This window comes from Dipodomys ordii, unplaced genomic scaffold (genome assembly GCF_000151885.1).
Source record: "Dipodomys ordii isolate 6190 unplaced genomic scaffold, Dord_2.0 Scaffold247, whole genome shotgun sequence".
NCBI lineage: Eukaryota > Metazoa > Chordata > Mammalia > Rodentia > Heteromyidae > Dipodomys > Dipodomys ordii.
This window is the reverse complement of record NW_012267463.1, coordinates 145,987-173,625: the sequence shown is the minus strand read 5'-3', so window position 1 is coordinate 173,625 and position 27,639 is coordinate 145,987. Positions and strand designations below refer to the sequence as shown.

General features: G+C 43.3%; 2 protein-coding genes across 4 annotated transcripts in view; one reads left to right on the top strand and one right to left on the bottom strand.

Moving 5' to 3' along the window:
- Positions 1-12,230: 12,230 nt before the first annotated feature.
- Orc6 (origin recognition complex, subunit 6) lies at positions 12,231-24,237 on the bottom strand. Of its 3 annotated transcripts, XR_001175819.1 has the most exons (8): positions 23,831-24,237; positions 23,232-23,361; positions 21,237-21,400; positions 20,810-20,899; positions 18,209-18,321; positions 16,840-16,905; positions 12,543-13,415; positions 12,231-12,282 (listed from the first exon to the last, which is right to left on the bottom strand). XR_001175819.1 is itself a non-coding variant. In XM_013036079.1 (7 exons), exons 1-7 carry the CDS (start codon positions 23,893-23,895, stop codon positions 13,288-13,290), a joined length of 756 nt encoding a protein of 251 aa, XP_012891533.1. In that variant the 5' UTR covers positions 23,896-24,237; the 3' UTR covers positions 12,540-13,287. The 3 variants fall into 3 exon arrangements, 1 of the variants encoding a protein (XP_012891533.1); XR_001175820.1 differs by lacking the exon at positions 23,232-23,361 and having other exon boundaries at positions 23,831-23,910; XM_013036079.1 differs by lacking the exon at positions 12,231-12,282 and having other exon boundaries at positions 12,540-13,415.
- Positions 24,238-24,397: 160 nt separating this feature from the next.
- Vps35 (VPS35 retromer complex component) overlaps positions 24,398-27,639 on the top strand; it is a 40,529-nt gene continuing 37,287 nt past the window's right edge. The window contains exon 1 of the mRNA XM_013036068.1: positions 24,398-24,462. Coding sequence (XP_012891522.1) covers positions 24,460-24,462 — 3 coding nt within the window. The 5' untranslated portion in view covers positions 24,398-24,459. The remainder of the gene's footprint in view (positions 24,463-27,639) is intronic.

Sequence of the window (27,639 nt, the reverse complement as noted above, 5' to 3'; positions counted from 1 at the left end):
CAAATGTGGGTCTTGTTTTGACCCTGATTTGAGAAATAGTAGGATAGTTTAGGGATATTCAGGGGTTTATAATTATAAATGGTGGGAAAATGGAGAATGGAAAAGGAATATGCCAGACTTGATTGTTAATAGGCAAGGACTGTTTATTGAGGAACATCAAGGGGCACAGACCCTCCCTCTGGTTTGGAGGTTGTGCAAGGGACTGGATTTTGGGGTGGGTTTATATAGATGTTAACAAAGAAACAGGGAATAAAAAATGAGCTATGATTTCTTGGAGGCCAAGGGTGATGTTGTGTCTGTAAGGTCTGTTCCTGGATGGTGAGAAGTCTCCACCCTCCTCCCAGCAAAGTCTCCACCCAGTACTTGCATTACCTAGGCAACTGGCACACCTGGAAGAGGTCACATCTACATCTGCTGAGGTCACATCTGAATTTGATGTGGCCACACCTTTTTCCACTCATACTATAGATAAGGCCTAGCCTAGGCCCAGACATTCTCTCTCAGCTCTTTCCTTCTCAGCTCTTTCGCAGCTCTCTCTTTCTCTCTCTCTTTCCCAGCTCTCTCTTTCCCAGGCCTTTCCCAGCCATGTGGAGGGCCAACATGGCCTGGTGCCAGCCGGAACGATGAATAAACCTACCCCTTACCTGAATACCATGTGCGTGGTGCAGTTCTTACTTGGCTACCTCTTTTTAAAAACCTAACATAAATGAGCCGGGCGCTGGTGGCTCACGCCTGTAATCCTAGCTACTCAGGAGGCTGAGATCTGAGGATCGCGGTTCAAAGCCAACCCGGGCAGGAGAGACCATGAGACTCCTATCTCCAATAAACCACCAGAAAACCGGAAGTGGTGCTGTAGCTCAAGTGGTAGAGCGTTCGCCTTGAGCTGAAGAGCTGAGGGACAGCGCCCAGGCCCAGAGTTCAGGCCCCACGACCGACAAAAAAAAACAAAAAAAAAAAAACCTAACATAAATGGTGCCGTGACTCGGATAAAGGGCTTAAAGTCAGGATAGGTGGGATTCCTCTCTGTTTTTTTTCCTTTTTTCTTTTTTTGTTTGTTCTTCCCTTTTTGCTCTGAGGAATACCCACAGTTCTGACGGCCTTTTGCAAACCGGTCTGTCTGCTGTGGACACAGCACATCAATACCATTGCTGGCCTTCACATCCATGTCCACACCACCTCTCTACTCTGGTGAGTGAAACTACTCTCTATGGTTCTCTGTTGCTCAGTCTCTGTCCAGACATGGCACCATGCCAGAGAGTTCCTATGGCCTTTAGCTGAAAGGCCAGTCACCTCTGAAGCTGAAGACGCTTGGTTTTGGGGGCTTGGCCATTTCTCTCTAGAGGGCTCTGGGGGAAGTCGGTATGCCACTTCTGTCTGGTTGGCTCTCCTTCACTCACTAAACTGACTCTCCTACACACCTAATGGGGTGCTGAGAGTCAATTTTTATGCCATTCTCAGTTTTAGACAGTTTTTGCCTCTGCAATGGTACATGGGCAGAAGTCTGTTTACTTTTAGGCTCTCTTTGCTCTCTCTGCTAATCATGTCCAACTTTCTCTCCTTTTTTTCTATGTTTTGGCTTGTGCCCCGAAGAGTGTGACACAGGCTGGGTCCTGGGGACCCCTCTCTAGGTTCCCTCTCAAAGGCTAGCCAATGTAGGCTTGATGTATCTGTTGAGGGTTTCTTTGCATTTTTTCAGAAATTCGCCATCTTGAGTTCACCATCTTGGCCACATGGTGGGTTAAGGGTTTGATCCCATCTGACCCTTAACCTTTCACCAAGCTTACTACTCCATCAATTCTAAGGTGCCTTGCTAACGAGTTGGTCTTTTCAAAGGCCCTGGTAACGGAGGCCCAACTGTCTGATGTGCTTTGTTAGCAAAGATGTCTAAACGTCAAAATTTTAGGTTTTGAGTTTGGCCTTTTTTGTTTTGTACTGTGTATTCTGGTACTGACTACATGACTCTAAAATATTGGGCATATCTGTGCTAAGATTCTCACATAAAATGAGTTTTGTCATTTCAGAATATTTGTTGGCAATTCTTGATAAGAACCAGGTAAACTGTACTTATTCTACTTGATCTCCTTGTTGCTTTAATTGGAAATAATAAAGGGCTTTTGTGGCAAAGATTGCAGTTCAAAGCCAGCCCAGCTGAAAAATCCCCAAGACTCTATCTCCCAACTAACCTGCAAAGAGCCAGGCTGGAAGCATGGCTCAAGACTCTTATCTTGAACCAACAAACACTGGAAGTGGTACTATAACTCAAAGTGGTTCAGTGCTAGCCTTGAGCAGAAGTGCTCAGGGACAGTGCCCAGGCCTTGAGTTCAATCCTACTTGAATACCAACTGGGACAAGCCATCCCAGCAAGGAGCACCTAGACTCAGCCAGTCTGGGGAATAAGGGAACAGGGAGAAGAGTAAGAGGGGATGATGTCACATAAGCTACTTTGGGCCTGCCCTTTCAAAATTAACCAGAGCCAGGAGGTCAGTAGAAGTAAGAAGCCTGCCCATCAGATGTCCATATTTGTCTACCTATTAACTGGACAAGAATTTACATTCTTGCCTTTGTTAACTGACTTCTCCTCTACCTAGTAACCAGATGTCAGAAGTAGCTAGGGACATTTCTACCAATATTTTTCAGCCCCAAGTCCTTCCTCTTGCCATTTATTTGCTCTCTAGTATTTTTTTTCCAGCCCCTCAATACCTCATGAGACTTCTCCAGACTTCATCTAAGGGCTAATGCCACCAAGGGACAGCTGCTGCTCGCTGCCTTCTCTGGGAGGGGACCAAATTCCAGCCTTTTACACCTATTGTCGATGTCCCTTGTCAGCAGGAAGTAGCCAGAGAGAATCCTCACCCTATTTCATGATTATTAAAAAGCTAGAATGTAAGGTCGGCTCCTGGATGGCGAGAAGTCTCCACCATCCTTGCAGCAAAGTCTCCACCCAGTACTTGCTTTACCTAGGCAACTGGCACACCTGGAAGATGTCACATCTGCTTTCGCTGAGGTCATGTCTGAATTTGATGTGGTCACACCTTTCTTCACCCAACACCCTAGATAAGGCTGAGCCCAGGCCCAGACATTCTCTCTCAGCTCTTTCCTTCTCAGCTCTTTCGCAGCTCTCTCTTTCTCTCTTTCCCAGCACTCTCTCTCTCTTTCCCAGCTCTCTCTTTCCCAGGCCTTTCCCAGCCACGTGGAGGGCCAACATGCCCCGGTACCAGCTGGAATGATGAATAAACCTACCCCTTACCCGAATACCACGTGCGTGGTGCTGTTCTTACTCGGTTACCTCTTTTTAAAAACCTAACAGTGTCCAGGTCAGATGGACCTGCCTGCGGACTAGCACCTGAGCACATACCTGGTGCTTTGCTTGACTCTGGGGAATAAGGAAAAAACTGGACCTAGATGGGAAACGCAGATCCTTCCTTATAGGGTCTTTTGGGTACTTGAAAAAATGGGTCGAAGGGAGACAGGGGTGGGGAGGTGAGGGGGTAAGGAGGGGGCGGGGAGGAGGAAGGGGTCCTTGGTTGTCCTGGCTACTTGCTGCTGCTGACATGGGGGCATGGAGGAGTCACCAAGGCTGGGGTCTTCAGGATCCAGGTCTGTGCTGGGTAGGGCAGGAAGGTGTAAGAGAAATCTCTGCCTACAGTAATAGGATGTCCTTGACTTGCTCACAGGTCCTGAGTGAAGGCTGTAATTCTATTAAAGAGAAACTTGAAAAAGATGATATGCAAAAAGGCTGACAAGGTGGCAGGACCAAGTAATATGAATGGCAAAGGCAAAACATACTCTGGCCACAAGCCAGGGAAGTTCCATTTGGAAGTCCAGTTGTGTCACATTACAGGGGAGGGAGAAATTTCATGTAACTGGACTATAGTGTCTGGATTATATAGAATGAATGGGATATAGAAAAAGCTGGTAACAAAGGCAAGAATGTAAGTTCCTGTCTGTGGTCTGCCCTAGGTCAAGTTGACCTTGTGTAGACACCTCCCCACCTCTACGCTGTTTCTACCCAGTAACTGTTGCCTAGGTAACTGGTCCACCTGGAAGCAGTCACCTCCCCCTTCTGTTATGATACATCCAGTGTCAGGCCACCCATCTGACCTTAGGAGGGTCCCAGGCCCTGAGGTCACACCCAGATTCCAGTGTGGCCACACCTTCCCTTACTTGGCTAGATAAATTCTGGCCCAAGGGTGGATTGCCCCTTTCAGCCATGCCTCTCTACCATGCTAGGTGGGGGCAGCAGTTCAGTAAGTATACTTCTTCTCTTGCCTGAATACCACTGGTGTTCTCTTCATCAGCTACCTAATGAAACCTACCTATTTAATATACCTTACAGAAACCATGCTTTTTCATTTGTATTTTGGATTAACTCAAAACATGAAAACTGCTTGCTTTTTTCCTTCAGAACTGCCTCAAGGTGAACTGTGACTCCACTCAGCAGGTTGTAAGGTCAGAGCAGTTTCTTAGATTTTAGGCATATATCACAGCTGGTTAAGAGCAGGGCTTGGTCTTCCATTGATAAAGATTTTTCCTTTTAACAATTGCAGTTTTTTTTTTTTAACAATCGCAGTTTTCATCTTTTACAATGAGATAACTTTGAACATATTCACACACACTCTTCCATACCAAAGTTTTTTTTTTGTTTTTTTTGTTTTTGGGTCCGGTCGTGGGTCCTGAACTCTGGGCCTGAGCACTGTCCCTCAGCTCTTCAGCTCAAGGCTAGCGCTCTACCACTTGAGTCACAGCACTACTTCTGGCTTTTTTCTTTTTGCTTATGTGGTGCTGAGGAATCGAACCCAGGGCCTCATGCTTGCAAGGCAAATGCTCTACCACTGAGCCATCTTCCCAGCCCCTGTACAAAAGTTTTAAGGCATTTTTTTTTTTTAATGAAAATCGGCCGTAAGTTTCTTTTTGGAATTCTAATGGCGAAAGACATTTTTGCCCACTGTATGATAGAACCACATGGTCAATGCTAGAAAAATAGGCAAGACTTAAGGTTTAGCCAACAAACAGAATTTAACAGAATCTCCATGCTTAGATAAACAAACATTGGTAACAAGAACAGAAAACCTTTAGAATAATTTTGGCAAAGCTTGGAGAGAGAGTAGAGGTCACATGAAATCCCACCATGTGGCCTTTTGTCTCTTCCTAGGTGGGTGTCAATCTCTGGGTCCTGCAGGAAATGAGGGGGGGGGGAAGGTTAGGGGGAGGTAATAGCAACCTCATAGAGGTGTTTTGCCTTAAGGGAGAAATTAAGAATCCAGATTTTGAAGTGAGTAGACTCAGGAAAGAGAAAATAAATGGATTATTGTCCAAATCCTGAAGGCCAAAAGGATAGGTTTGCTTGGAGTATGCTATCTGTCTAACTGTTCTCAGGCTTGGTGCAGTCAGACAGCTTTCACTTAGAGAATCCAGACTGGCTACGGACAGGAGGAATGTGCTTACAACAGCAAGGATGGAGAAAAGACTTAGGCTCATGAAACACTGATCCAGGTCAGCTAGCCTTTAAGAGGGAACCTAGAGGGGTCCCTGAGACCCTGCTTGCATTTCACTTTCAAGGGTACAAGTCCAAGAGCTATCAGCGGAATGGAGGTGTTGTAATGGTAAATGATCTCTGGTCTAGATGTCCTCAGAGTGAGAGAGAGAAAGGGGAGGAGGATATGGAGATTGCTACAAGACAAGGACAGTTCCCTTTTTAGTGGAAATAGCTGGGAGGTTTATGGCAGAGGACTTGGAGTGGAGGTAGAGGAGAACTTGGTGGGCAGAACAGAACAAGCAGTGGTTGGGGAGGTGGTTCCTCGGTGGAGGTAGAGGAGGGTTTGGGTGTAGGGGACTTCGGACTCCTTGCCGTTTCCTAGGCAATGAGCGGGAAGGCAAATGAATGGGCCCCAATAAATAGGAGAAGGCATCCCCAAAGACCTAATTAAATGGGGTGGGAGAGAGGAGAGAGAGACTGATTCTTGGTGTCTCTAGGGGACCCCATAGACAGGAAGAAAGGGAGGTATAAGGTCACCCTCCTCTTGGCTAAGTCTCTACCCAGTACCTGTGGTCACCTAGGAAACTGGCACACCTGGGTAGTCACCTCCCCCTCCGAGGTCACATCTGGGCTGCCCCTAGTCCCGCCTCCCATCTGACTGGAGGAAGATCACAGGCCCTGAGGTCACATTGCATACAGTGCGGCCACACATTCTCCCCTGGCCCTTATCCTACTTAAACCCTGGTCAGATCTCAGCCTGCCTTTTCCAGCCATGTGGTCTCCACCTTGCATTGCTGTGGCAAGCAGTTTGGTAAAATAAACTTCTCTTCCTGCCTGAATACACCTGTTCTCTTTACTGGAATTAAACCTACCCATTTAGTTACCTAAAGAAGGGACTCCTGGAGTCCCAGGGTCTGGGTCCAGAAGTGTCCACCATGGATGGGGCTGGTTACTTTGTCCTGAAGGCTTGTAGGTGGTGGGTGGAGTCAGTCAACTGGCAAAGAGCCTGGAGCCCATAATACCTTAAGCCACAAGGGGTGGTATCCAGGAGGCATGCACTGCTTACTCAGGTAAAGACACTGAGGTCTAATCTTGATCAGCTTTTTCCTCTATGGGCTAGTTCTCTATCAGCCTTAAGGTAGAAATTAAGAATGATATTTTGCCTTGTTAACTGGAGATAAAGTCTTACAGGGCTGGGAATGTGCCTTAGATAGAGGTAAAGAGCTTGGCTAGCATGCATGAAGCCCTGGATTCCTCAGTACCACATAAGAAGGAAAAGCCAGAAGTGGCACTGTGGCTCAAGTGGTAGAGTACTAGTCTTGAGCTAAAGAAGCTCAGAGACAGTGCCCAGGCCCTGAGTTCAAGCTCCAGGACTGGCAAGAAGAAGAAAAGAGCGTCTCACAGACTTTTCTACCTGGGCTGGATACTCAGATCTCAACCTCTTGAGTAGCTAGGATTATAGGTGTTAGCCACGAGCTACTAGCACAGTACATTTTATGTTTATTCTAATATATATAAACAATGAAATTTCAAATTTATCAGACTTTCAATGTGTAATTTCAAAATCAATGTGTTTAATTTAAACTTGATGAGAAACCTAAATAAAAACATTAAAATTATAAAACTCTTAAAGGCACAGATAAGAAAAGCAAAAATAAACCATCAAAATGAAAAACTACACAAGAAAAGACTCACAGTATAAAGGCAACCTAAGGAATAGAGGAGACATTTTCCAATAGTGTATCTGAATGGCTTAATATCTAGAACACATAAAGAACTACAAGAACTTGAAAAGATGTCTGCAAAGAAAATATACAACTGCCAGGAATGGCAATGTGGCTTAGTGGTAGAGAGCTTGCCTAACATGCACGAAGCTGTGGGTTCAATTCCTCAGTACCACATAAACAGAAAAATCCAGAAGTTGTACTGTGGCTCAAGTGGCAGAACACTAGTCTTGAGCACAGAGAGGCTTAGGGACAAAGCCCAGACACTGAGTTCAATCCCCAGGACAGGCAAAAATTAAATAAAAAAGGAATTATACAACAGCCAATAAATGGCTTGATATAATAAGGGAAATGCAAACAAAAGCCACCATGAGGTAACACATATCCATTAGGATGTCTACTATTTTAACAATCCAAACCTTAAACTAAGAAAAAGGAAGCAAGAAAAGAACTGGACAGGATTTGGAGAAACTAATCTTGGGAACTACTGGTGGGAATGTAATATTGTGTGGCTAATAGGGACAAAAGGATCACTCCTCCAGATTACTGACTCAGTAATCCCACTTCTAGGGATCTCCCCCCAAAAAAACTGAAAATAGGATCTCTAAGATATATTTGTATAACTATATTTACAGCAGCATTATTCATACCAGCCAAGAGGAAGCAATCCACGTGTCCTGTCAATGGCATGACACAGGATACACAATACCAAGTTACTCAACCTTGAAAACACTACAAGATGAATGAACCCTGAGAACATTAGGCCAAGTGACATAAATCAGCCACAGAATACTGCATAATTCCTCTTATAAGAGTACTAGTTAAGCCGGGTGCTGGTGGCTCACGCCTGTAATCCTAGCTACTCAGAAGGCTGAGATCTGAGGATCATGGTTGAAAGCCAGCGCAGGCAGGAATGTCTGAGATTCTTATTTATAACCACTAGAAAACCAGAAGTGGCACTTTGGCTAAAGCGGTAGAGCGCTTGCCTTGAGCTGAAGAGCACAGAGACAGTGCCCAAGCCGAGTTCAAGCCCCACAACTGACAAAAAAAAAAAAAAAGTGTACCAGCCAAATTCAGAGGCAAAAGAACTAGGTTACCAGGTACCCTGGAGAGGGAAGATTAGGGAATGATTTAATGGCTATTCAGTTTTGCAAGATAAAAATGTTCTGGAGATTGGTTGCAAGGTAATGTGAATATATGGTACTGAATGGTTCACATCCAAAAGATTGAGTTGGCATCGTTAGTTTGTATCTGTAATCCTATCTTTATGTTTTGTTTTTGCTAGTCCTGGGGCTTGAGGTCAGGGCCTGGGCACTGTCCCTAAGCTTCTTTTGCTCAAGGATAGAACTCTAACACTTCAGCCACAGCGCCACTTCTGGCCTTTTCTGTTTATGTGGTACTGAGGAATCAAACCCAGGGTTTCATGAGTGCTAGGCAAGCACTCTACCACTAAGTCACTTTCCCAACTCATCTTACGCAGGACCTCACCCTTTGTTATCTCTACTTTTAGGAGTTTTGTAATATTAACATGTATAGTTAGGTGCCTCATCATTTCAAGTTAATTTGAAGGTATTGAAAGATTAAAAATTAGAGTTACATTTTACAATTGCTAACTGCTGATTTTGCTTTTGTAAACTTGCTTGCGCTAGCACCAACCCCCTCCCTGGAAATAAGGAATTGGGTAAAAATCTCAGAGTCCAGATATTGGCCCCAGGACAAGGTCTGTGGTTGTAAATGAAGAACAAACAAGTATGTTTTCTTTTTAGTCCCTGTTCAGGAATTCCCCAAATGGGACCCCGAGATAATGACCATCTGGCAGGACTAGTGGATGTGAACTCCCCTAACAGTGGGACCTTGAAATTAACGACCCTCTGGCAGGGAGTACCTGACAAAGAACCTGACACATTCCTGGCTGCTTGGCAACTACTTCCCCTGGGTCAGGGTCAGAGATAGTGACTATCTGGCAACCACTTCTCCTAAATTACCTTAGAAGTACCCTCTAATTAGTTTAGAGCACAATAACTAGCTAGCCTGACCAATTATTAGCCCCAGCCCTCCCCCCCCCCACTTTGTAGTGCGCCCATCATTTTACAAAGAATGTTACCAAATTTCCCACGTGGCAAAGTGATTGTTGGTATATATGGTGACCTTTAAACGGACCAATCATGGGACGCTTTGTGTTATGCCTTAATCTTGTGGTTTTTGCCTTTCAAAAGGCTTGTAACCGCTGCTCAGGACTCTCTCCCTTCCAAGAGGCAGAGAGTCCGTTTGCACAAATGTCCAATAAACTGCTCTTGCTTGTTGCATCTCCTGGCCTGGAGTCTGAGTTTCTGGGGCGCCCTCCCATTGACGAAACGTCAAATAAACTCCTCTTGCTTGTTGCATCTCCTGGCCTGGAGTCTGAGTTTCTGGGGCTCCCTCCCGTTGACGAAAGTATCCTAGGGGACTAGGGTCTTTCACTATCCTGGGCAGAAAAGTCTTTGAGATTCTTTCTCCAATTAACTAGCAAAATGCTGGACTAGCAGCATGGCTCAAGTGGTAGAACTACTGTGAGTAAACAAACCGAGAATGTGAGGCCCCGAGTTTAAGCCAATACACACACACACACACACACACACACACACACACAGATGTTGAGAGTCACATATCTTATGTGCTGTCATCTTATGTACTTGGGAGGCTGAGAATGGGAGGATCATGATCCCAAGCCAGCCAGGAAAGTTCTTAAGACTTTATTTCAATGGAACAAGCTGGTTGTGATGGTATGAGCCTGTCATCTTAGCTATGATGGGAAGCCATGAAGATTGTGGCTCAAGAATTCACCTGGGCAGGAAGTGAGACACTATCTAATGCATAACCAAAACAAAATATCTAAATATATGGCTCACCAGAATGCCTACCTAGCAAGTATGAGACCCACAGAAACAGAAAAAAAAAAAAACAAAACCATGATGAATACATTGCTTTGGGCTCAAAGCTAGAAATTTAAATCTTGGCACTAGATTAAAATAAATATTTCTACTCATTATCTTGCCCATGTAATTGTAACCAAATACTGACTTATCCTATTGATTGTGCTGAGGATTGAACCCAGTGTTTTGTGTATTCTAGTCAGGCACATAACCAGTGAACTCCCTCCCCAGCCCCCATTTACTACAATGCTACAATTTAGCAAATGCTTTCAATTTTTTAATTTTCATTTAATTTTATTTTTTTGGGCCTGGTCGTGGGGCCTGAACTCTGGGCCTGGGCGCTGTCCCTCATCTCTTCAGCTCAAGGCTAGCGCTCTACTACTTGAGCCACAGCACCACTTCTGGCTTTTTTTTTCTTTTTGCTTATGTGGTGCTGAGGAATCGAACCTAGGGCTTCATGCATGCAAGACAAGCACTCTACCACTGAGCCACCTTTCCAGCCCCCAGCAAATGCTTTCTAAATGTACTTCAGAAGTAGTAAAATTTATAAGGCAGATATTTACTTTATAAATGAGAAAACTGAGGCTGATTAAAGCTTTAAGCTTTTCTTAGGGGACAAGTGGCAGAATTTAAGTCTAAGTTTGTATGGTTCCTAAGCTCATCTTCATTTTTCAATAACACAGAGCTTTTCAGGTATTATGCCCACGTTGAGATCACTGCGGTACACCTTTAGCTTTATTCTGAGAAACTTTTAGAATTAAAAGGGTGGAAGGACAAAAAAAAAAAAATCACTTTTAGTCATTCTAGGTATATGCAATAGGGATGAATCACACCTTTCTTGTAGTACTTATTACTAAGGCGATTCAAAATAGATCTTAAACATTTGGACACATTTAATTCATTATGAGAACACTGAATTACATCAGGTTTCTAGTGCTGTGACAAAAGAATAAATACATTTTGAAGGAGGGAAGATTTTGGCTCAATCTTAATTCATGTTCATTTGGTTGGGGACAGGATAAGATGTAATTCCCAAGGTGATTCCCCCAAGGAATGCCTCCCCTCAAGACCTCACCTTCTAAATTTCTTTTACTTTACTTGTCAAATTATGGACCTATCAATAGAGTAATCCTGTGCTGCAGAGCCCTCAGAACCCAAATACTTTTCAAAAGTTTCACCTCTGAACGTTGTTGCATTGGGAACCAAGACTTCAACAAATTAAGGTTTGGGAATATTTCCTACATAAATCTTCTTAATTTTAGTTCAGATGTCTGGTTTGATACCTCTAACAACTGCTTCATTGATTATAATTCTATATGAGGACATATATTTTTTCTCTAAATTCTCAATTAGTATCAACATATAAAGGTGTTTCATTATTACATATCCAAATATGATATTAACTCCTTTTTCATCTCCCCTTCCCAAACCCATCTCAACAAGCTTCACGTTCCACTTTAACACATGGACATAAAGTATTTTGCCCATATTTATGTTCTCCATTCACCTTTCCCCTTCTACTTAGTACCCACCAGCCTGAACAAGACTTTTATGTTCCAATACTGAGGCTTGAACTCAGGGTCTCAACACTACCCTTAGTTTTTTCATTCAAGGCTAGTGCTCTATTGAGTCACAGCTCCACTTCTGTTGTTCTTTAAAAAAATATATTGTGTTGGGCACTGATGGCTCATGTCTATAATGCTAGCTACTCAGGAGGCTGAGGTCTAAAGACCATGGTTCAAAGCCATCCCAGGCAGGAATGTCAGTGAGATTCTTATCTCCAATTAACCACCAGAAAATCGGGTATTGTGGCTCAAGTGGTAGAGCGCTAGTCTTGAGCTAATTTGCTCAGGGACACCACCTAGGCCCAGAGTTCAAGCCCCACAACTCACCAAAATAAATAAATAAAAATAACAAAAGAAATAACTATATATTCGTAGTTATTATTATGTTTATTTCTGGTTTTTTTTGTAGTTAATTGGAGATAAGAGTCTCATGAGTTTTCCTGCCTGGGCTGGCTTTGAACTGCAATCCTCAGATCTCACTTTCCTAGGTAGATAGGATTACAGGTGAGCTGCCAGCACATGGGTTAGATAAGACTTATTTTACATTCCTATATATGTTAAAAAGTGTTTAAAGGGATTTTACTGCCATATTTCACAAATAACATTTCTAACTTTTTTTTTTTTTTTGGTCGGTCGTGGGGCTTGAACTCTGGGCCTGGGCGCTGTCCCTCAGCTCTTCAGCTCAAAGCGAGCGCTCTACCACTTGAGCTACAGCGCCACTTCCGGTTTTCTGGTGGTTTATTGGAGATAGGAGTCTCACGGTCTCTCCTGCCCTGGCTGGCTTTGCACCGCGATCCTCAGATCTCAGCCTCCTGAGTAGCTAAGGATTACAGGCGTGAGCCACCAGCGCCCGGCTAAATATCATTTCTATACTTTAATGTTTACTCAGTATTTACTTTCACAGGAAATGGTTTTCATGTATTGGCTTTTACACTCCTTAAAATTATACTGAGGTAATAATCATTATTACTATTTCACAGATGAATCATAAAGTGAATTGCTTTGATCAATGTTTCACATGTGGTGAGTGGCTGAGTATGGTCTTCAACCCAGAAAGTATGATTTGAATTGTCATATAGTGAGCATTGAAGCTCAATGTACAGAAATCTGGTTTTTTTTTCCTGCTGGTGAAGACACAGATTTTGGCCCAACGATTCCTTGAAGCTGACAGAAAATGCATTTTTAATTAAAAAAAATTACTAGCTTTGACTGCAATATATTGAGGTAAACCAAAAAAGTTTACTGAAAAAAAGTAAGTAAAACCTGTAAGATTCCATTCAGCCTAAAATATATATTCAGGATAAAACCAGATTGTCATTAGTTTAAAACAGAAAATATGACTTGCAATTCCAGCATAGACTTGTGGAGTCAAGAGTATGTAAGACACTGTGATTGATGTAATGTTCTCATGTCAAAAGCCAGTCCACATGTTCTCATGTCAAAAGCCAGTCCACTGTCCAGAATTTGTCTGTGCTCTGGTTTCTTTGCTACTAAGGCAATGGTGAGCAACCTTGTTCTGAAAGTTCAAACCAATTTCATCAAAGCCCTCAAATCTTTCTGGAGAACGGTTTACTATCTAACAGAAGCAGATACCAATCTGGAAGCAGAAGTCACTCTGCTGTTGTCTTTTGAGCCTTGGCAGCATTTTCTAAAATTTTCCTTTTCCATTCTTCATAATCTTGTGTCAGATCTTCATCTTTTTGTAGTTTACGTTGGATGTCTTCTACCTTCTCTATTTCTATGAGAAAATTATAAAAAGTAATTTCAAAATTCTTATGTTTACAAATGAAGTTTAAAAAAAGTAAGCTTAGGGGTTGGGAAGGTGGCTCAGTGGTAGAGCGCTTGCCTTGCATGCATGAGGCCCTGGGTTCGATTCCTCACTACCACATAAGCAAAAAGAAAAAAAAAGCCAGAAGTGGCGCTGTGGCTCAAGTAGTAGAGCGCCAGCCTTGAGCTGAAGAGATGAGGGACAGCGCCCAGACCCAGAGTTCAAGCTCCACGACCAGACCCCCCCCCCAAATTTCAGTTGTAAAGAGAGAACACAATACTGAAATGTAGAAATACCGGTTTTCATTTTCTCTTCCCATCATACTCCAAGTATATTTTTTTCATGCTGAACTTTAAACAGTATTTACTTAACTCTCACCACAATCTTATGAAGTGTGGTGCATTTACCACATTTTGTAGATTAGCAAATTGGGGCTCACAGAAATTGTTATTTTCTTTTTGTTTTTGTCAGTTGTGGGGCTTGAACTCTGGGCCTGAATGCTGTCCCTCAGCTCTTCAGCTCAAGGCTAGTGCTCTACCACTTGAGCTACAACGCCACTTCCGGTTTTCTGGTGGTTTATTGGAGATAAAGAATTTCATGGACCTTCCTGGCTGGCTTTGAACCTCGATCCTCAGATCATAGCCTCCTGAGTAGCTAGGATTACAGGCGTGAGCCACCAGCGCCTGGCAATTTTTTTTTTTGGTTGTGGCCCTGAATTCTGGGCCTGGGTGCTGTCCCTCAACTCTTTAACACAGAGCTAGCACTCTACCACTTGAGCCACAGCACCACTTCCGACTTTTTCTGCTTATGTGGTGCTGAGGAATGGAACCCAGGGCTTCATGCATGCAAGGCAAGCACTCTACCACTGAGCCAACTTCCCAGCCCGTTACTTTCTTAAAATCACACAACCAGTAGATTTTTTTTTTGGCTGGTTGTGGGCTTGAACTCTGAGCTTGGGTGCTGTCGTCCCTCAGTTCTTCAACTCAAGGTGAGCGCTCTATCACTTGAGTTACATTGCCACTTCTGGTTATCTAGTGGTTTAGTGGAGATAAGAGTCTCATGGACTTTCCTGCCCAGGCTGGCTTTGAACTGAGATCCTCAGATCTCAGCCTCCCAAGTAGCTAGGATTATAGGTGTGAGCCACAAGTGACCAGCTAAAACGTCTGGGAGTTTTTTTTTTTGGTCAGTCATGGGGCCTGAACTCTGGGCCTGGGCCTTGTCCCTCAGCTCTTCAGCTCAAGGCTAGCGATCTACCACTTAAACCATAGCACCCCTCCCAGCCTTTTCTGTTTATGTGGTGCTGAGGAATCGAACCCAGGGCCTCATGCATACAAGGCAAGCATTCTACCATTGAGCCACCTTCCCAGCCCCTAGGTCTTGTTAAAATCAATAAAAAGTAATTTAGGTTGGGCACTGGTTGCTCATGCCTGTAATCCTAGCCACTCAGAAAGTTGAGATCTGAAGATTGAAGTCTGAAGCCAGCCCGGGTAGGAAAAGTCCATGACTCTTGTTGCCAGTTAACCACCAGAAAATCCAAAGTGGCATTGTGGCTCAAAGGGTAGAAAAAGCTTAGAGACAATACCCAGGCCCTGAGTTCAAGGCCCATGGCCTGAGACTGTCTTTATAAGTAGACCTTTTTTTTTTTTAAACAAACTGGAATTTTAGATATTTGTTAATAACTAATATAAAAACCACCAGCCAGTCACAATCAGCCATCTAGCCAACTGGTTACAATTAGTGATCTACCTGCAAGAATGCCTAAGTAAGGCAAATAACAAGACATTAGCCAGGTTTGTTTCCAGGTTTATATATTAGCTAGGTTTATTTCCAAATTTAATCTATGAAAGCACCCATTTAAAATTCCTGGGATGAGTTCTGTAAATTTGAATGCTGTGTAATTTTGTGTGTACGCGCATGTATGCATGTGAGACTGTGAGAGGCAAGGGAAGAGAAGTGAAGCGAAGAGAAAGACAGAGAGAGGGAGGGAGAGAAAATACTGGATTGAATTTAGAGCTGGGTGCTTTCCTTCTTTTCTTTCTGTCAGTCATGGAGCTTGAACTCAGGGCTTAGGCATGTGCCTGAGCTTTTTCTTTCAAGGCTAATTCTCTAGAGTTTTGAGCTGTAGCCCAACATTTTTTTTGGTGGTTAACTGGAGATGAGACTCTCATAGACTTTCCTGCCTGGGTTGGCGTCAAACCATGATCCTTCAGATCTCAGCCTCCTGAGTAGGTAGGATTATGGGTGTGAGCCAGGGACACTGGGCTTCCTTTAGCTTTTTCACTTAAGGCCACACTTCTACTTATGGCTTTTTGGTGGTTAACTGAAGATAAAGAGTCTCATATACTTACCTACCCAGGCTAATTTTGAACTGTGAACCTCAGATCTTATGAGTTGTTCCTTGCTCCAAAACACTCTGTTAAATTTGTCTAAAGCCTTTATTTGGTGCCAGTACTAGGGCTTGAATTCAGGGCCTTAAACTCTCCTTAAGATTTTTCTATTCTTTTCTTTTTTTTCCTTAAGATTTTTCACTCAAGGCTAATACTCTGCCACCTGCGACAAACTTCCACATTTGGCTTTTGCCAATTGGAAATCAGTCTCCAAGATGTGTTTGCTTGGACTAGCTTAGAACTTTCATCCTCAGAATAGCTTCTGAGTAGCTAGGACTAGCTAGGCATTAGCTAACAGCACTCAGCCTGTCTGAAGCTTTTAACAGTGTCAAATCATGATTTGAACCCTGGCAGTTTGGCTTCAGACATCTTTTTTTTTTTTTTTTTTCTGGTCATGGGACTTGAACTCAGGGCCTGGGCTCTGTCCCTGAGCTTTTTCACTCAAGGCTGGGATTCTGCCACTTTGAGCCACAGTACCACTTTAACTTTTCTAGTGGTTAACTGGAGATAAAGGTTTAATGGACTTTCCTGCTGGGCTGGATTTGAACCATGATCCTCAAATCTCAGCCTCCAGAGTAGCTAGGTTACAAGTGTAAGCCACCAGCACCTGGCTTTAGACATTTTTTGGGGGGGAGGGGGGGTCCAGTCCTAGGGCCTGAACTCTGGGCCTGGGCACTGTCCCTCAACTCTTCAGCTCAAGTCTAGCGTTCTACCACTTGAGCCACAGCGCCACTTCCGGCTTTTTTCTGTTTATGTGGTGCTGAGGAATCGAAACCAGGGCCTCATGCATGCAAGGCAAGCACTCTACCAGTGAGCCACCTTCCCAACCCCTGGCTTTAGGACATATTCTTAATCACAGTTCTGTTACTTCCATTAATAATTGTTTATAAAGTGAATAATGATCAGGATTTACTCTAAATCTGGTTCTGATGAGAAGAGTTACTCGAACAATACAGGAATATTCATTAATTACACTACATTAATCTCAATATCTGTATAAGTCTTACCCGTAGCTGGTGGTTCAACCATCTTCTTTTTCTTCCTTGGTGGACTACCTAAGTCTCCAGGTGCCTCTTTAAAAAAAGAAGTGTTGTCAATTTTTTTTTCTCCTGTTCACAATTCCAATATTTGGGCATATTTTGGATCACAAAAGTTATGGACCAATGACTGACTAAGAGAAGATAAATGTGCCCTTCTCTTTTCTTGCTGTTTCTTTTGTCAGTCTTAGAATCAGTTCTAATTTAGCTTATGTATGTATGTGAATATTGGAGTATATTAACAGAGAATCCATTTTTCTGGGCATGAACTCATGGAACCACAGGCATTTTAAGTTATTAAACTACTTTACTTGAAAAAAAAAGAGAAAGCATTTTTCTAACTAAAGCAGCATTTTCCAGCTTGAAAATACTTTTGTTGGGTGTCAATTGCTTATGCCGTTTTAATTTTTTTTTGCTGGTCCTGGGATTTGAACTCTGAACCTGGGTGCTGTCTCTGAGCAGCTTTCTTTTTTTTTTTTGGGGGGGGTCTGGTTGTGGGGCCTGAACTCTAGGCCTGGGCACTGTTCCTCAGCTCTTGGCTAGCGCTCTACCACTTGAGCCACAGCGCCACCACCGGCTCTTTTCTTTTTGCTTATGTGGTGCTGAGGAATTGAACCCAGGGCCTCAGGCATGCAAGGCAAGCGCTCTACCACTGAGCCACCTTCCCAGCCAGCATCTTTTGTTCAAGGAAAGCCCTCCCTTTACCACTTAAGCCACATCATCACTTCTGGCAGTTTTGAGTAGTTTATTGGAGATAAGAGTCTCACCAACTTTCCTATGTGGGGGGCTGGCTTTGAACCTCAATCTTCAGGTCTCAGCCTCCGGAGTAGCTAGGCTAATAAACCAAACCTGTAAACCTAGCTACTAAGGAGGCTAAGATTTGAACACTGAAGTTCAAAGCCAGCTCCCCCAATCAGGAAAGTCCATGAGACTCTTATTTCCAATTAACCATTAAAAGGCTGGAAGTAGTAGAGCACTAGCCTTGAGCAAAAATCTTAGGGATAGGCTGGGAATGTGGCTTAGTAGTAGAGTGTTTGCCTGGCATGCATGAATCCCTGGGTTCAATTCCTTAATACAACATAAACAAAGAAAAGCCAGAAGAGGTGCTGTAGTTCAAGTGGTAGAGTGCTAGCCTTGAGCAAAAAGAAGCTTAGGGACAGTGCCTAGGCCCTGAGTTCAAGCTCCAGGACTGGTTAAAAAAAAATCTTAGGGACAGCACCTATGCCTGGAGTTCAAGCCCCAAGACCACACACACACACATACATACAAAAGTATGACTTACCAATAAATTCACATTTTCTAATAAGACATTAATACTCTAATAATACTTAATACTCACTGTCCATCTGCTGTCCAATCTTCTCTAACTGTTTACACAGTCGATCAAATATAGCTTTCTTTACACCCGAAGTGGCTGCCATTTTGTTTTTATCCACTTTCAGCTTTAGAATCCTACAAAAGAATTTCACACAATGCTTTGTTCAGGACCAGTAGATTTTTTGTTTTGTTGTTTTTTTTTTGCAAACCAGATGATAAACTTAGTTTCTTTTGCCTATGATTTGTTAGCACCCTCAACTTTTTACCATGTCATTAGCTAGACCCATGGGAATTTATCTTCTAAAGCTTTATTTAGTAAACTGAGAGTTAAAATGCACATAGAATCTACTTTGTAACAAATGGGGTACATAGATATTTGCTGTAGCAGGGGTGGGGAATGTTTGGCCTATTGTTCACACACCCTGCCCCCCAACCCCCAATCATTCAGTAAATGACAAGATAGACATATGTTTCTTGTCGGTGGCCTGTGGCTGCCTGCCTGTATTAATTATTTTGTATGGCCTGTGAATGATGTTATAATTATCCACATGGTCCTTGGAGCATAAAAGTTCCTCATCCCTATTGGAGCTTCATGCCTCCTCAACTACTTAATAAACTTCTGATGTAATTTGTAGAATGAAAATCATAGTATTTTTAAAACAACTTAATACATGATGCTTGTATTTATATTATAGGAGAATAACAACCTCTTACCCCTCCCACTAATAATCCTCTACAGCAACTACTAATAAAAAAAAAAAAGAGATTTCTCATTCAGGATAATAGATATGTTCAGACCTTTCTTGCTTGGTGTACTATAGTTTCAAAAGTGGGGCTATTTAAACTATTTTCACTGATTTCTGTAGTAACAGCCACATTAACTATATGTATGTATCTTCATTGAATTCAAGGGATTTTTTTTTCTCCAGTCCTGGGGCTTGAACCTGAGGGTCTAGGCACTGTCCTTGAGTTTCTTTTGCTCAAGGGTAGCACTCTACCACTTGAGCCACAGCGCCACTTTTGGCCTTTTCTGTTTATGTGGTATTGAGCAACTGAACCCAGGGCTTCATGTGTGCTTAGGCAAGCATTCTACAACTAAGCCACATTCCCAGCCCTAAAGGGACATTTTCTTTTTTCTTTTTTTGTCAGTCATGGGGCCTAAACTCTGGACCTGGGCGCTGTCCCTCAGCTCTTCAGCTCAAGGCTAGTGCTCTACCACTTGAGCCATAGTTCCACTTCTGGCTTTTTCTGCTTATGTGGTGTTAAAGAATGGAACCCAGGGCTTCATGCATGTAAGGCAAGCACTCTGCCACTGAGCCATCTTCCTAGCCCCTAAAGGGACATTTTCTATAAATGACAATCACTCCTAGGTTTGTAGCTAGCAGAACCAAAACATCCTTAAATTAGCAGATAGGTAGTGAGAAACCTATTCTTAAAATAACCAAGTATATTCTCCAACCCCCAGGAAGGTATCTGGCAAAATTAAACAAGACAACTTAGGCAAACCTATCAACGATTACTAACATTTCCAGGACAATAACTCAGCATAGACACAGATATTACAGAATGGTTGATAAACTCAAGAGCAGTTGTAATTATTTAATTTTTTTTTTGGGTGGGGTCCAGTCGTGGGCCTGAACTCTGGGCCTGGGCGCTGTCCCTCAGCTCTTCAGCTCAAGGCTAGCACTCTACCACTTGAGCCACAATGCCACTTCTGGCTTTCTTCCCCCTGCTTATGTGGTGCTGAGGAATCGAACCCAGGGCCTCATGCATGCAAGGCAAGCGCTCTACCACTGAGCCACCTTCCCAGCCCCAATTGTAATTATTTAAAAAATAATTAAAAATCGCTGGGTGCCAGTGGCTCATGCCTGTAATCTTAGCTACTCAGGAGGCCAAGATTTGAGGATTGTGGTTCAAAGCTAGCCTGGGCAGGAAAATCTGTGAGACTCTTATCTCCAATTAACACCAGAAAACCAGAAGTGGTGATCTGACTCAAGTCAGTAGAACACTAGCCTTGAGCTGAAGAGCTGAGGGACAGTGCCCCAGGCCCAGAGTTCAAGCCCCACGACTGACTAAAAAAAAAAAAAAATTAAAGCTGGGCGCTGGTGGCTCACGCCTGTAATCCTAGCTACTCAGGAGGCTGAGATCTGAGGATCGCGGTTTAAAGCCAGCCCGGGCAGGAGAGACCGTGAGACTCCTATCTCCAATAAACCACCAGAAAACCGGAAGTGGCGCTGTAGCTCAAGTGGTAGAGTGCTAGCCTTGAGCTGAAGAGCTGAGGGACAGCGCCCAGGCCCAGAGTTCAAGCCCCACAAACGACAAAAAAAAAAAAAAAAAAATTAAAAATCACATATGACCACAGTTCTGAGAGACTTTATCACTCATGAAAAGCAAACTTTGAAATTAGAAACCCAGCTTACATATATGGCCTGCCACTTAGCAAATGAATTTCTGGCAACACTAGTTCCAACTGTCAGCTACACTGTGGGATAAACAGAGAATCTGGCCACTTGGCTACTATTCCTTGTGTTATCTGTAAGGCAAAATATGCTCTGTGTTGAAATCAACTAAATTGGCAGTGTTCTTTGAGAATGAAAGAGCCACTTAAAAATTGAGAACTTACTTGCATGCTGAAAGTAGTGCAGCAGTGGTGAACAGAGGCCTGGATAAGTCAAGATCTACTTGCTGTGTCTGGGGAAGACTGGCTTCATAGCTAGAGCAGATTAGTGTTTGGAAAATTATTTGTAAGAAAACATTTCAAACGTGGCTGAAAATACAAAACAGAACTAACAATGTTTATGACATAAGTCTTTTTGTCACTTCCAACCTTGGTTTAAAATGTGCCCATTCATATTTCCTGTTATAAATGGGATATAAATGACCAGCTTTTTCTGTTGAGATGGAGTCTCTCCAATTTTTTGCCTGGGATGGTCTAGAAACATAATCCTCCCAAATAGCAAGGATTAATGGAAGTTCCTCAGAATTGATCACTGGGTAGTTGTGCTTATTTATCAATATGGGCTTTGTTTTAAGTTTCAGTATGCTCATACCTTTGTAGAATCTTTGAAGCCATGTTCACTGCTTCTGTACAGCTAAACTGTACACTGAGGTCTCTTATTCCAATATTTGAGTTCAGGCCCAGTAAACACTCAAAAGATTTAAGATAGCTCTGGTACATCTTCTTGTTCAAACCAGAAAGTTTAATTAAATAAGCCTTTGAAAGAAAAGGCACATATAAGTTCTATATATTATATAGAATAGAGTAAGTAGCATCAGGTATTCAAAATTAATTCTGTGACAAATGACTCTATACACAAAGGCTTAGCTTCATTTAAGAAAAAAACCTAGTCTGGGAATGTGGCTTAGTGGTAGAGTGCTTGTGTAGAATGCATGAAGCCATGGGTTCAATTCCTCAGTACCACATAAACAGAAAAAGGCTGAAAGTGGTGCTGTTCTCAAGTGGTAGAGTACTAGCCTTGAGCACAGAGAGGCTCAGGGACAGTGTCCAGGCCCTGTGAGTTCAAGCCCCAGGACTGGCAAAAACAAACCAACAACAACTCCCCCCCCCAAAAAAAAATCAGTAAAAAAAATCAGTAATCATATCAAGAAGATTTTTACTTTCTAGGAGCTCATTCTTTAGAGACAGGTATATGTATACAAAGATAATTTTAGTATTAACATGTTCAAGCTGTTAGAATAAAAACAATAGGAAAGATACACATATGATTACTTGTTTTTCAGCAGTGTCAATGTGAAAATTATTGAGAAAACAACGAGGGAGGTAATGGGAATAAAGTGAGGGTGAAGTAGAGATAGCAAAGGGAGAGGAGGATTAATCAAGGAGACAAACATAAGGATCCACCATGTAGGAAATGAATCCTAACTAGAAGAGTTAAAATAGAAAGCTTCAAAATCAATGGATATGAAGGATGATGTAAGACAACTTGCAGAACATTCTAGGAAAAGAATGGGAAGTTATTAATTAGCAAAGCCATAAGTTATTGAAGTACAGAAATGTGTTGACCAAGCATCATAGTTTGAAGTCAGAGTTGAAGAGAGAATTTTTTTCAAGAAAAAAACCATTCAGACCATTTAAGAGTATATTCATTATGACAAAAATACTGTGCTGTGTTATATATAGTATATGAAATGGATATTCTCATGTCCATTTCATAGATCAAAGGCTCATAGAGCTATCAATGGTGGTAAGAATTGGTTTCTCAACACGTGAAACTTCCTAACTCCAAAGCAGTTTTTCTCAACTATTTTGCAACCAGGATAAAAGAAACATGAAAACTTGGTGCTGATGACTAACACCTGTAATCCTAGCTGCTCAGGAGGCTGAGATCTGAGGACTGAGGTTTGAAGCCAGCTCAGGCAGAAAAGTCCCCAAGAGACTCTTCTTCAATTAACCACTCAAAAACCGGAAGTGGAGCTGTAGCTCAAAGTGGTAGAGCATGAGCCTTGAGCAGGGACAGTGCCCAGGGCCTGAGTTCAAGCCTCACAACTGACAAAAAACAAAAACTAAAAATATGCACACATTTTTAAAATATGTGCTTTAGAAGTATAATGCTATAACCAGGGGCTGATCATGCTAGCAGCTCCATAGCTACTTGGGAGGCTCAGATTTGAGGACTATAGTTCAACGCCAGCCCAGGCAGGAAAGTCCATGAGACTCTCATCTCCAACTAACCAGCAAAAAGCTGAAGTGGAACTGAGGGTAAAGTGGTAGAATAAGCCTTGAGTGGAAAAAACTAATTCAAGCCCCAGTACTGATACCCTTCATCCTCCCCACAAAAGTATATAATAGCAGCATGAAAGATGAGCTTCATTAAGAAAGAGAGAATCAGAGTAACTAAATAAACACACTGCATTTTTTCCCTAACTGGATGACTCTGAAATTTATTTAGAATAACTTACGGCATATAGGAAAAGCTTAAAAACTAAGAGTTTTGACCAAGTCTTGTCCAACTAAAAATTAAAATACAATTGTTAAGCTTTAGTGTTGCATAAGATTATTTGGACACTAAATGGGATGTACTTACCCTGTCCAAGGGGTACTTCATATAGGAAGCTGCAAGGTCTAGGCACATGACTGCATTGCTGGTTTCTGTAGTATGTGCAGACAGACTGATACATTTCACCTGGGATAGTCGCAGGTACTCTTCTGCTTTCCTGGTTTATAAGGGCAATGCATTCACTAAAACTGTTTCAAAAGTTTGTCTTTGTCTGACCTAGGTAAACATTGGTGGACTTCATCCTGGAACCAATTACTGTGCAAGTTTATTTGGGGCTGGGAAAGTAACTCATATTCTTTGGGGAGAGGAAATCCTCAAAGACAGGACCACAACTCTGACACCAGACATCCATATACCTAACAGCGTGCTTTCTGGCAAAAGTAAGTTCAGTACCTCCAAAAACCAAGCCCCTCAGCCAGGGTTCCGTGGCTCACGCCTGGAATCCTAGCTACTCAGGAGGCTGCGATTTGAGGATCACAGGGGAGTTTTTTTCTCGAAGTAGGCCCCAAGTTTCCCTCATCCCGGCGCTCCTTGTTCAGCACCACCAGTGGCGCGGGAAGGACTCCTGAGAAGGATCCGGACCGTAAGGCATGGGTCTCTATCTCAGCGAGAACACCCGGACTCACCTCAGCACCTCAGGTTCCGAAAGTCCGAGGCGCGGGGCTAAGCACGGGATCAGTCCCGATCCCATGGCGCCAACCAAAACGACTCCCGCGCACAGTTACCGTGGGACGCAACCCAACGCGGAAGCAGCGCTGGCCAGTGAGCGTCAGGGCCAACCCCTGGCGCAATTAGATTGGTTGAAACGCGACAAAGAGGCTGTCCCTTACACCAAGCGTAGTCTTTCCTATGCGCACGCGCATGAGCCCATGCGGTATCCTGGGTGAATACCGTGAACCTTGTAGACAGCTTCTCTTTTTATTCCTTCCTTCATAACAAACTCGCTAAACACCATTTTCTCAGCCTTTCTGCTCGGCAGAAGAATACCAATCGCGGCCCTGCATCCCTCCGGCTCACACCCACATTCTATGAATAGACTAACTGGCGGCTCGGCCCGTCAGCCTAGCGTGAAGGGGCAAGAGCCAATAAACACGCGAGATTTGGATTCCTAGAAACGGTCCAATCCACGAATCACGTGCAGAGCGTGGAGGCGGGCCTAGGAGGGGCGGGGCTTGGAAGGGCCGCAGCGTCACCTGACCGGGGGAGGCTCTACGCGGCGTTCGGTGCTGCTGGCTGCTGGCTCAGTGGAGTCGCCATGGTGAGTGATGTGGGGGTGGTGGGCTCCAGGCCGACCCTTCTCGCAGTCTTTGCTTTTTCCCACCGGCCCAAAGACCCGCGGACTGAGTATAGGGGGCCCGCAGCCTGATCGGGGCTAGAACCACCCTGGTTGGCCTGCAGGGTAGGAGTCGGAACGAAGAAGGCCGCAAGCTGGTTGATCCGGGCCCGGGTGGGCGGCGGCTCCTGGCTGCGGCGATTGATCAGGCGGCTTCTCTGAAGGGGGGTGGCTGAGCCAGGAGGTTCTGGGTGTCTATGAAGGCCTCTTAAGTGGAATCGGCCACCTGGGAGCCTGTGTCAGGTCTGAGCGAATGGCCAGGTTGGGGGCGAACGGAGCGCCTGAGTCTGCGAGGTGGTGGCGCTGGGACCCGCCCAAATGTTGCATTTTCACCTTTGTGCTTGGCTGTGTTCGTCCGGCCCCACGGGCTTTTCCCCTTCAGTAAACATATTCTACGGGGTCCGCAGTGGTTTCCTTGTCTTTCGTGGCCGTATGGCCCTTGTTTGCAGTGGTTGCCAGAGAATTCTAGGAACTTGCTTAGGGATTTCCTGGAAGCATTCTTTCTGTCTTCCACTAATCCTAACAGCTGGAAAGGCTGGTGCTTGTTTCTTCTGACATTTGTTCATTGCGGACTGACCCTGTCTCACTGGTTTCCTCACTGATGATATCCAAGTACTTTACGTGGATTTTACGCCCACAAGTAGTCAGTCATGCTCCTTAGGACCTCTCTGTCATGGCAGCAAGGCAGCAAATAGTGGTGTGTGTGGCTTTGGCCTACTAAACTTGAACTTCCTCAAAATATGAACCTAGTGTTTGATGTAGTTTCCACCGTATAAATTTTTGGTGGTATTGGTATGCTGTGAGTGTTAATATCTCATTCATAGATTTCACTTTGAATATATAAATAGGAGATAACAAGAATAAATCTTTGACGTATACAACTTTCCTAATATAGTATCTTACAGAATCATGTTTCTTATTTCTTAGATTTTTTTTTCTTGCAATTGGAAATTGATACATGATTAATGTAAAGTTTTAACTTTTGTCTGGATTCTCAACATTAATTAGTTGTCATTTATAGTGTTTAATAAAGGAAACATTTGATGAATTACTGTGTACTCCAGTTCCATGCTGAGTAAACCAAATAGGAATAGTGAATCACACATAGTCCAGTTCTTATAAATATTATTGGGAAAAGAAACCTGTCACAGCCACTTTCTCTATTCCTTGATTAAGTAAGTCTTTGAGTGTCACTGTTGCATCTGGAAAGAAATCTTGATTTCCTTGGTCCTTCCCAGTCCTAAAAATGTAGAATGGTTCAGTTAATCAAATATTTGTGTGCTTTAGTGCCATGACTTTGCTAGTCAGTGAGTCCAAATAAATGGAGGGGACCTGCTTGTGGAACTTCCTGTAATGCAGTGTGAGGGCTGTTTTATGTCAGTGTCAACTCCGTGCTTTCGATTCTTGGAAGAGAGTTTTGCCTGGGAAATTTGGGAAAAACTACAGGAGATAGCATGTGGGTTAATTTTGAGGAAGATAAGCAGAAATTCTTCATGTGGACAAGAAAGATTATTTCCAATAGATGAAGCAGAGAATAGTTAAAATATCATGGTGTGGGGCTGGGAAGGTGGCTCAGTGGTAGAGCGCTTGCCTTGCATGCATGAGACCCTGGGTTCGATTCCTCAGCACCACATAAGCAAAAAAGAAAAAAACCGGAAGTGGCGCTGTGGCTCAAGTGGTAGAGCGCTAGCCTTGAGCTGAAGAGCTGAGGGACAGCGCCCAGGCCTAGAGTTCAGGCCCCACAACCGGACCAAAAAAAAAAAATTCATGTTGTGTTTCATCATAGGATTCCTTCAGTACTAGTACATTAGTACAAATCTGTTATTCAGATTATGGGGTTCTTTGTTTTGGACCTTGAACCTGCTTGAGCCTAAAGGTAATCATTGTAAGAGAGCTACATTCCCTTGCTCAGACAACAACAACAACAATAATAATTTGTGCCAGTACTAAGGCTTAAACTTGACCTGTGTTCTGTCTCTGAGCTTTTTTGCCCAAGATGAGTGCTCTACCTCTAATGACGCCACAGATTCATTGAATTTTTTTGGTTGTTAATTGATTGGAGATGAGAGTCTCATCAAATTTCTTGCCTGGTCTAGTTTTGAACCTTGATCCTCAAATCTCCTCCTGATTAGCTAGGATTATAGGCATTAGCCACCCGAGGCCCAGTTCCCAAATCATCATCTTCTTCCCCCTTCCTTCTCTTCCCCTTCCCTCCTTTCTTCATTGGATTTGCACTGTGGGTCTGGGTACTGTCCCTGGGTTCATACTTAAAGTTCTGTTTCTGCTGTGATCCTCAGGTGATCTCTCTCTCTCTCTCTCTTCCTTTCCCCTCTCCCTCTCCCTCCCCCTCTCTTCATCTAGCATTATCAGTTGAGCCTTAGCTCCACTACTTCTTTCTTCCTCCTTTTCTTCCTCCTCTTCCTCCTCCTCTTCCCTCTCCTCTCTTCCTCCTCCTCCTCCTCCTCCTCCTCCTCCTCCTCCTCCTCCTCTCTCCTCTCTCTTTCTCCTTCTTATTCTCCTTTTTCTTCTTCATTTTATTGGAAATGAGTCTCACAAACTTTTTTGCCTGGGCTGGCTTTCAACCTGGAATCTAAAGATCTCAGCTTCCTGAATTGCTTGAATTCCCGGTGTGAGCCACTGGTACCTGTCTTCCATCCCCTTGCTATTCTTAATTCTCTCTACAAATTGTTGATTTGTGTATTTCATCATTTTAAAAATAGCATTTTTATTACCATGATAGAATTTGGTGTGGGATTTCCTTCTTTTTACAGTTGATTTGATTGTCAGATTACGTTTGTAGCATATATGAGGGAATTGGCTAACAAATAAGGTGCCATAGTAGATGGAGGTATTTGCTTGCATCTAAAGAGATAGGATACTAATGTCATTCTTACTGCTCACTACAAAGCTCTAGGCATATTTTGAGCCTGATTGATTCAAGTGTACTTACTTATTTCCATTTTATAGAGGATGGAACAAAAGCACATTGCTTAAATGGAGTGTAGTTCTTTAAGTGATCTGTTTATGGTGACCTTTGCTTTTCTTTGCACTTTGGGGCAGTTTGTCAGTTTCAGTCTACAATGGGCCTGATCATAAATGTTA

Bases quoted from the DNA above. Each gene is read 5' to 3' on its own strand.
- Orc6 (XM_013036079.1), bottom strand. From the start codon at position 23,895: ATGGGATCGGGACTGATCCCGTGCTTAGCCCCGCGCCTCGGACTTTCG. The intron at 20,900-21,236 runs GTATGAGCATAC...AATCTGCTCTAG, and splicing joins GCTTCAAAGATTCTACAAAG to CTATGAAGCCAGTCTTCCCC. The intron at 13,416-16,839 runs GTAAGACTTATA...ATTTTCTCATAG, and splicing joins GGTTGAACCACCAGCTACGG to AAATAGAGAAGGTAGAAGAC.